At 43.9% G+C, this 9,949-nt stretch overlaps 1 protein-coding gene across 2 annotated transcripts in view; it reads left to right on the forward strand.

Annotated features, from left to right (window-relative positions):
• The window catches only part of LOC147117647 (androgen-dependent TFPI-regulating protein-like), a 224,877-nt gene extending 217,632 nt beyond the window's left edge, over positions 1 to 7,245 (forward strand). For both annotated transcript variants that reach the window (XM_085988807.1, XM_085988806.1), the window contains one exon: positions 6,343 to 7,245. In XM_085988807.1, the coding sequence (XP_085844933.1) occupies positions 6,343 to 6,371 (29 nt within the window). In that variant the 3' untranslated portion in view covers positions 6,372 to 7,245. The remainder of the gene's footprint in view (positions 1 to 6,342) is intronic.
• Positions 7,246 to 9,949: the final 2,704 nt, after the last annotated feature.

The raw sequence follows: 9,949 nt of genomic DNA on the forward strand, positions 1-9,949 counted from the left end.
GGCTTGGAAGCGTCTCTGAAGCTGTTGCTAAGATACAGAGACACTTTCTAGAGCCTGCCGTATCTGACCACAAACACTGTTGCTCAGCAACAGCTTGTAAACACTCGGCCCAGTAGCTTGGAAGCGTCTCTGAAGCTGTTGCTAAGCTACAAAGACGCTTTCCAGAGCCTGCCTGTGAAAAGAATGCTAGGAGAAGAAAAAAAACCTAACCAAAACGGCTGCTGATTTCTGCCGTTAGATTGAAGTTGCCGGACATTCAACCTTCGGATCGCACAAAGTTTCCTGTATAAAGCTCTGGTTAGACCGCACCTGGAATCCTACATTCAGTTCTGGGCACTACGCCACAGGAAGGATACATTGGCCTTGGAGGGGGTGCAGCGCAGATTCACCAGAATGATACCAGGGTTAAATTATGAGGACGGCTTGCATAAACTAGACTTGTATTCCCTTGAGTATAGAAGATTACGGTGTGATCTAATTGAGGTGTTTAAGGTGATTAAAGAATTTGATAGGGTATCACAGAAATCACAGAAACCCCACAGTGCAGATCGAGGCCATTTCGGCCCATCGAGCCTGCACCGACACATATCCCACCTGATCCCCGTAACCCCTACACCAACACATATCCCACCCTAACCTTGTAACCCCACGTATTTAATCCCCCTAACACTAAGGGTCAATTTATCATAGCCAATCAACCTAACCCGCACATCTTTGGACTGTGGGAGGAAACCGGAGCACCCGGAGGAAACCCACGCAAACACGGGGAGAATGTGCAAACTCCACACAGACAGTCACCCGAGGCCAGATTCGAACCCGGGTCCCTGGCGCTGTGAGGCAACAGTGCTAACCACTATGCCACCGTGCTGGGTAGAGAGAGAGAAACTTCCTCTGGCAGAGTGTCCAGAACAAAACCTTAAATTTAGAGCTAGGCGTACAGGGGCGATGCTAGGAAGCACTTCTTCACATTAAGAGTAGTGAAAATCTGGAACTCTCTCCCTCCAAACAGCTTTTGAGTCTAGGTCAATTGAAAATTTCAAAACTGAGATTGATAGATTTTTTGTTAGGTAAGGGTATTAAGGGTTATGCGGGAATCTCGAGCAGCAGAGCGGGGCTATAAAAGTCCCAGAGACCAGGTAAGGCCTCACAGCGTCGGCGGGAATCTCGAGCGGCAGAGCGGGGCTATAAAAGTCCCAGAGACCAGGTAAGGCCTCACAGCGTCGGCGGGAATCTCGAGCGGCAGAGCGGGGCTATAAAAGTCCCAGAGACCAGGTAAGGCCTCACAGCATCGGCGGGAATCTCGAGCGACCAGGTAAGGCCTCACAGCGTCGGTGGGAATCCTGAGCGGCAGAACGGGGCTATAAAAGTCCCAGAGACCAGGTAAGGCCTCACAGCATCGGCGGGAAACTCGAGCGGCAGAGCGGGGTTATAATAGGCCCCAGAGACCAGGTAAGGCCTCACAGCGTCGGTGGGAATCCTGAGCGGCAGAGCGGGGTTATAATAGGCCCCAGAGACCAGGTAAGGCCTCACAGCGTCGGCGGGAATCCTGAGCGGCAGAGCGGGGCTATAAAAGGCCCCAGAGACCAGGTAAGGCCTCACAGCGTCGGCGGGAAACTCGAGCGGCAGAGCGGCGTTGTAAAAGGCCCCAGAGACCAGGTAAGGCCTCACAGCGTCGGTGGGAATCCTGAGCGGCAGAGCGGGGCTATAATAGGCCCCAGAGACCAGGTAAGGCCTCACAGCATCGGCGGGAATCTCGAGCGGCAGAGCGGCGCTGTAAAAGGCCCCAGAGACCAGGTAAGGCTTACCAGTCTCCAGTCTGGGAACTCGGAGGGAAGGAGAGAGGTAAAAAGTAATCCAAGTGTGACGTCACCAGAAAGCGGGTAAGTGATTGGTTGGTAAGTATTTCTCCCTTTTAAGCTTAAATCTCTTTGGTTTATAGTTTCTAAGGTGCGATATTCACCATCTAGAATCGGGGCAGAGGATATTTAAGAATAATATTAATAAATTTAATTAATTACATAGAATGGGAGATCAGGCGATGTGTTGCTGCTGCAATATGTGGGAGCTGGTGAACACCATTGATGCTCACAGTGATCACATTTGCAGTAAGTGTTGGCTGCTCGAGGAACTCCGGCTCCGTGTTGAAGAGCTGGAGTCCGAGCTTCAAACACTGAGACACATCAGGGAGGGGGAGAGTTACCTGGACTCTGTGTATCATGAGGTAGCCACACCAATTAGATTAATTAATTCAGATGTAGTCCGTGGCCAGGGTCAGGATGGTGTGACTAGAAGTGAGGCAGGTACGGGGATCCAGGAGGTTGTGTTGGAGGAGCCGCAGCCCTTGCACTTGTCCAACAGGTTCGAGGCTCTTACTCCCTGTGGGGACAGGAGCAGGGACTGCAGGGAGGATGAGCAACCTGGCCACAGCACCGTGGAGCAAGGGGCCATTCAAGTGGGGGGAGTTAAAAGAAATGTTGTAGTGGTAGGGGATAGTATCATTAGGGGGATAGATAGAGTTCTTTGCAGCCGAGAGCGAGAGTCCTGAAGACTGTGTTGCCTGCCCGGTGCCAGGGTTAAGGACATCTCCTCTGGACTGGAGAGAAACTTGGAGTGGGAGGGGGAGGATCCAATTGTCGTGGTCCATGTTGGTACCAACGACATAGATAGGACAAGGAAGGAGGTTCTGCTGAGGGAGTTTGAGCAGCTAGGGGCCAAATTAAAAAGCAGAACCACAAGGGTAATAATCTCTGGATTATTACCTGAGCCACGAGCGAATTTGGCTAGGACAAATAAAATTAGAGAGTTAAATGCGTGGCTCAAAGACTGGTGTGGGAGAAATGGGTTTTGCTTCCTGGGACACTGGCACCAGTACTGGGGCAGGAGGGAGCTGTTCCGTTGGGACGGGCTTCACTTGGCCAGTGCTGGGACTAGAGTCCTGGCGGATCATATAACTAGGGCTGTAGAGAGGGCTTTAAACTAACTAGTGGGGGGGAGGTTCCTGGAGAGCAAATAATAAAAATGACAACAGAGAAGGTCATAGACTTAGGTAGCAGTGGGGAAATTAAAAACTAGAGCGTGTCAGGAAGGGGCAGAAGGTATGGAGTAAAAGGTAAAGTAATAAAAAGGGCAAAAGCAGGAACTAAGTGTCACAAAACATCTTTGAAAGTTCTCTATCTGAATGCACGTAGCATTCGTAACAAAATAGACGAGTTAATGGCACAAATAACTACACATGGGTATGGTCTTGTGGCCATTACAGAAACATGGCTGCAGGGTGACAATGCCTGGGAATTAAACATACCAGGTTATTTAATGATCAGGAAGGACAGGCAGGAAGGAAGGGGAGGTGGGGTGGCTATGTTAATAAAGGAAGGAATCACTGTAATACAGAGAAATGATATTGGGTCAAAAGATCAGGATAATGAAACAGTTTGGGTGGAGGTAAGGAATAATAAGGGGAAAAAAACACTAGTGGGCGTAGTCTATAGGCCTCCGAACAGTGGCAACTCTGTTGGACGGAGTATCAATCAGGAAATAGTTGAGGCTTGTAATAAGGGAACATCTATAATTATGGGGGATTTTAACTATCATATTAATTGGACAAATCAAATTGGGCAGGGCTGCCTTGAGGATGAGTTCATTGAGTGTATTAGGGATGGGTTTCTTGAGCAGTATGTAACTGAACCGACCAGGGGGCAAGCAACCTTAGATCTGGTCCTGTGTAACGAGATGGGATTAATTAAAAATGTCCTAGTAAAGGATCCCCTTGGAATGAGTGACCATAACATGGTTGAATTCCATATTCAATTAGAGGGTGAGAAGGTTGGATCTCAAACAAGCATGCTAAGCTTGAATAAAGGAGACTATGAAGGTATGAGAGTGGAATTGAGTAGAGTGGATTGGGAAAATAGATTAAAGGGTAAGACGATACATGATCAGTGGTGTACATTTAAGGAGTTATTTTACAACTTCCAAAAAAAAATATATTCCACTGAGAAGAAAAGGGTGTAAAAGAAAAGACAGCCATCCGTGGCTAAGTAAAGAAATTAAGGATAGCATTCGACTAAAAACAAGGGCATATAAGGTAGCCAAATCTAGTGGGAGGATAGAGGATTGGGAAAACTTTAAAAGACAGCAAAAAATAACAAAAAGATTGATTAAGAAAGGGAAGATAGATTATGAAAGTAAATTAGCAAAAAATATAAAAACAGATAGTAAGAGTTTTTATAGTTATATAAAAAGAAAAAGGGTGGCTAAAGTAAATGTTGGTCCCTTAGAGGATGAGACCGGGAAATTAATGGTGGGAAATATGGAGATGGCAAAAACACTGAATGAATATTTTACATCAGTCTTTACAGTAGAAGACACTAAGTATATCCCAACACTGGACAAACAGGGGGCTAAAGGGGGGGAGGAGCTAAACACGATCAAAATCACTAAGGAAGTGGTACTCGGTAAAATAATGGGATTCAAGGCGGATAAATCACCTGGACCTGATGGCTTACATCCTAGGGTCTTGAGGGAAGTGGCGGTAGGGATTGTGGATGCATTGGTAATAATTTTCCCAAACTCCCTGGACTCGGCAAAGGTCCCGGCAGACTGGAAAACTGCTAATGTAACACCCTTATTTAAAAAGGGCAGTAGACAGAAGGCTGGAAACTATAGACCGGTTAGCCTAACATCTGTGGTAGGTAAAATTTTGGAGTCCATTATTAAGGAGACAGTAACAGGACATTTGGATAATCATAATTTAATAGGACAAAGTCAGCATGGTTTTATGAAGGGGAAGTCATGTTTGACAAATTTGTTGGAGTTCTTTGAGGAAGTAACATATAGGGTGGATAAAGGGGAACCAGTGGACGTAGTGTATTTAGACTTCCAAAAGGCATTTGACAAGGTGCCACACAAGATTATTGCTTAAGATAAATAATCACAAGATTGGGGGTAATATTCTGGCATGGATAGAGGATTGGCTATCTAACAGAAGGCAGAGAGTTGGGATAAATGGTTCATTCTCAGACTGGCAATCAGTAACTAGTGGTGTTCCACAGGGGTCAGTGCTGGGTCCCCAACTCTTTACAATCTATATTAACGATTTGGAGGAGGGGACCGAGTGTAACATATCAAAGTTTGCAGATGATACTAAGATGGGAGGGAAAGTAGTGAGTGAGGAGGACATAAAAAACCTGCAAGGGGACATCGACAGGCTAAGTAAGTGGGCAGAGATTTGACAGATGGAATACAATACTGGAAAGTGTGAGGTTATGCACTTTGGCAGGAAAAATCGTAGAGCAAGTTATTATCTTAATGGCAAGAAACTGGAAAGTACTGAAGTACAAAAGGATCTGGGGGTCCTGGTGCACGAAACTCAAAAGGTTAGTATGCAGGTGCAGCAAGTGATTAAGAAGGCCAATGGAATGTTGGCTTTCATTGCAAGCGGGATAGAATATAAAAATAGGGAGGTATTGCTTCAGTTGTACAAGGTATTGGTGAGACCGCACCTGGAATACTGCGTACAGTTTTGGTGTCCATACTTAAGAAAGGACATACTTGCTCTCGAGTCAGTACAAAGAAGGTTCACTCGGTTAATCCCGGGGATGAGGGGATGGACATATGAGGAGAGGTTGAGTAGATTGGGACTCTACTCATTGGAGTTCAGAATAATGAGAGGCGATCTTATTGAAACATATAAGATTGTGAAGGGGTTGGATCGGGTGGATGCGGGGAGGATGTTCCCGATGATGGGTGAAACTAGAACTAGGGGGCATAGTCTTAGAATAAGGGGCTGCTCTTTCAAAACTGAGATGAGGAGGAACTACTTCACTCAGAGGGTGGTAGGTCCATGGAATATGCTGCCCCAAAAAGCTGTAGAAGCTACATCATTACATAAATTTAAAACAGAAATAGACAGTTTCCTAGAAGTAAAGGGAATTAAGGGTTACGGGGAGCGGGCAGGAATTTGGACATGAGTCTAGGTTCGGATCGGTCATGGCCCTGTGCATAGCAGAGCGGGCCCAGGGGCCGTGTAGCCTGATCCTGCTCCTATTTCGTGTGTCTAATTCTGTTAGATTCAGGAGATGGTTCTGTGATAGTGGATTGGCGGTTAGGATCAGATCAGCCATGATCTTATTGAATGGCGGAGCAGGCTCGAGGGGCCGATTGGCCTACTCCTGCTCCTATTTCTTATGTTCTATGTTATGAACCAAGGTGAGTAAATGGAGTTAAGGTACAGATCAGCCATGATCTAATTGAATGGCAGAACAGGCTCGAGCAGCTGAATGACCTACTCCTGCTCTTATGTTCCTACAGAATAACAACACATTTATATTTGTTTATTTTCAGGTTTAACTGAAAAAGCAAAGAAAACATAAATGAGATGCAAGCATGTCAAACTGCTGAGGAATTTGGCCGTCTTATACACCTCGGAGCTGCCTTCCACAGCTGTCTTTCCTATATCCCATAAAAACCTTTGTACACTAATACAAGACCTTTCTAACCTGACGATTGTGCCACTGTTTGCATTCATTCAGGTTGATTCTCACTCAACGTACTCTAAACTCTCCAGAGATGGATAATCTTTGAAGAAAGTAAGACTTAGCACTGGGAGTCAACTGGCGATATCACCATCCAAAAAATACCCTGTGTCAGAAATTCCTAGGTTGGGGTGGGTGGAAATCATGGATCTGGAATTTAGGGTAAAGCCTGATGAAATGAGTTATGCTGGGTCTCTACTATTTTTTGGGAGGTACTGCTGGTCTCCTGCTGGAGAAAGAATGCAAGACTTGGAGAACTCCTTTGGAATTTCAGGGCTGATATGTTTAGCCATATAATATGTGGTACAGTATGTAGCAGGGTGGCTGGACAAATACACATATTGTACTATGATGGAAATAGTGTGGTAACAGTGCTATTTTTACATTAAGATCAACTTAAATAATGGGACAAAGAAGAAGCATGGTCCTCCATTGTGTATAAAGCATTAGATTGAATGAACAGGAATGTTATTTATGTATGCATTGCATTACTTGACTCACTATAAGAATCAAACAGTTACAATTGACTGTTGTTCAGGAACAATTCAAACAAGAAAACCTCAGAGCACTGTGATGAACCATCTCTAGCGAAGCACTGAAATTTTGCACACTATGTAGCTAACCTGATATAAGAGTTTTTTAAAATTGTAACCTTTGTAAATTATGCAGAAATCAAATAAAATGGGTAAAAATGAAAGCTGTGCAGCTTAAATACTGGGTATTGGTAAAAGAAAAAAGAAATAAGACACATTCATTTACAGACCACCTTATCATAGAATCACAGAATGATACAACACAGAAGGAGGCCTATCGTTCCTGTGCCGGCTCTTTGATAGAGCTATCCAATGTAGTCCCACTCCCCTGCTCTTTCACCATAGCCCTGTAAATGCTTTCCCTTCAAGTATTTATCCAATTCCCTTTTTAAAGTTACGATTGAATCTGCGTCCACCACACTTGCAGGCATTGCATTCCAGATCATAATAATGCACTGCATAATTTTTTTTCCTCATGTCGCCTCTGGTTCTTTTGCCAAATCTATGTCCTCTGGTTACCGACCCTTCTGACACCGTAAACAGTTTCTCCTTATTTACTCTATCAAAACCATTCATGATTTTGAACACCTCTATCAAATTTCCTCTTAACCTTCTCTGCTCTAAGGAGAACAACCTCAGCTTCTCCAGTCTCTCCACATAACTGAAATCCCTTACCATTCTAGTAAATCTCTTCTGCATCCTCTCCAAGGTATTGACATCCTTTCTAAAGTGTGGTACTCTAGCTGAGGCCTAACCAGTGTTTTATAAAGGTTTAGCATAACCTCCTTGCTTTTCCACTCTATGCCTCTATTAATAAAGCCAAGGATCCCATATGCTTTTTAAACAGCTTTCTCAACTTGTCCTGCCACCTTCAAATATTTGTTTACATATGCCCCCAGGTCTCTCTGTTCCTGCATCCCCTTTAGAATTTTACCATTTAGTTTATGCTGCCTCTCCTCATTCTTCCTACCAAAATATATCACTTTACACGTCTCTGCATTAAATTTCATCTGCCATGTGTCTGCCCATTTCACCAGCTTGTCTATGTTCTCCTGAAGTCTGTTACTCCTCACTGTTTACTACATTTCCAAGTTATGTGTCATTTGCAAACTTTGAAATTATGCCCTGTATACCCAAGTCCAGGTCATTAATATATATCAAAAAAAGAGCAGTGGTCATAATACAGTCCTAGGGAACACCACTGTATATCACTACATCGAGTCTACAGCACAGAAACAGCCCATTTGGCCCAACTGGTCTTTTCTGCCATTTATGCTCCACATGAGCCTCCTCCCACCCCTTTTCAGCTAATCCTATCAGCATATCCTCCTATTTCTTTCTCCCTTATATGCTTATCTAGCTTCCCCTTAATGCATCTATGCTATTTACCTGAATTACTCCTTGTGGTAGCGCATTACACATTCTTACCACTCTTTGGGTAAAGGAGTTTCTTCAGGATTCCCAACTGGATTTATTAGTGACTATCTGATATTTATGGCCTCTAGTTTTGGTCTCCACACAAATGGAAACTTTCCTCATCTATCCTATCAAACCCTTTCATTATCTTATAGCGCTCTATCAAGTCACCAATCAGCCTTCTCTTTCCTAGACAAAAGCGCTCCAGCCTGTTTAATCTTTCCTGATACTTATAACCCCTCAGTTCTGGTATCATGCTGGTAAATCTTTTTTGAACCTTCTCCAATGCCTATATATAATGTCCCGGTTTTGCCTCTCAGTGTCGAAGGAACAGCTTTCGCTGTTCACCTCACGTACAGATGCCCACCGACTTTTAGTAGGCTTATCAGTGGGGATTTCTGCTAATCTGCTGTTAATTTCAATGCGGCTCCCTATACAGGATATCTGTGGTGTCTATGAGCAGCAAGGCTCTTCAACCAATCAGATTGAGGTATCATCATTGAGACACGCAGACTACAAACCAGGAAGTAAAGATCAGGAAATATAAATGACAGTAAAATCATTGTACAGGAAGCAAAATAAAGATTGGGATATAGAAATGGGATCAAGGGAGAGAGATCAAAGAGAAAAGCAGAAAAACTAAAAAAAAGTATTTACTTTTTTTTTAATCTGCAACCTTAATTTTCTTCTGAGGGACTGAGATGCCACACTTACAAAATTAACTTTTCAGGGCCAGAGAGGTTATTCAGTAGTAATTATCAGGTATTATGCCGTTAAAAACCCACTTACTCCTGAATGCAACAATCCTAACTTTTTCAGCCATTTTTAATGTGGAACAAGTGGGTAATTAGCCCATGTTCACGCCAATACATTCTGTGCAGATTCCATCATCAAAGACTGCAACAGCGCAGCCTGTGGAGGAGCTGGGTATTACTGGCAGCAACTTCTGGATTTCTGCATTTAACTGCACAAGGGCAGACGGCAGAAGTTGATGTCAGATTTACCCTGTAATAACGCCAAGCGCTGATAGCCACAACGTTATTATTACAGCAAAATCCAGGCCATTATGAAGACTAGTAAAACTATGCACAGTACTCCCAAGTATGGTCCAGCCAAGGTTGTATACAAGTTTAACATAACTTTCCTGCTTTTCAATTTGAACCCTTTAGAAATGAACCCCAGGGCTTTGTTTGCTTTTTAATGGCCTATTAACCTGCTTCACTGCTTTTCATGATTTGTGTATCTGTATATACTTCCCTCCAGTTTGAAAAACAACCATTCACCACTACTATCTGCTTTCTGTCCCTCAGCCAATTTCGTATCCACACTACCACTGTCCCTTTAATCCCATAGGCTTTAATTTTGCTAGCAAGTCTATTATGTGGTACTTTATTAAATGCCTTCTGAAAGTCCATATACACTACATCAACTGCAGTACCCTCATCAATCCTCTCTATTGCTTCATCA

This window comes from Somniosus microcephalus, chromosome 5 (assembly GCF_052327205.1).
Source record: "Somniosus microcephalus isolate GS21.2 chromosome 5, FLI_Smic_1.0, whole genome shotgun sequence".
Taxonomy (NCBI): domain Eukaryota; kingdom Metazoa; phylum Chordata; class Chondrichthyes; order Squaliformes; family Somniosidae; genus Somniosus; species Somniosus microcephalus.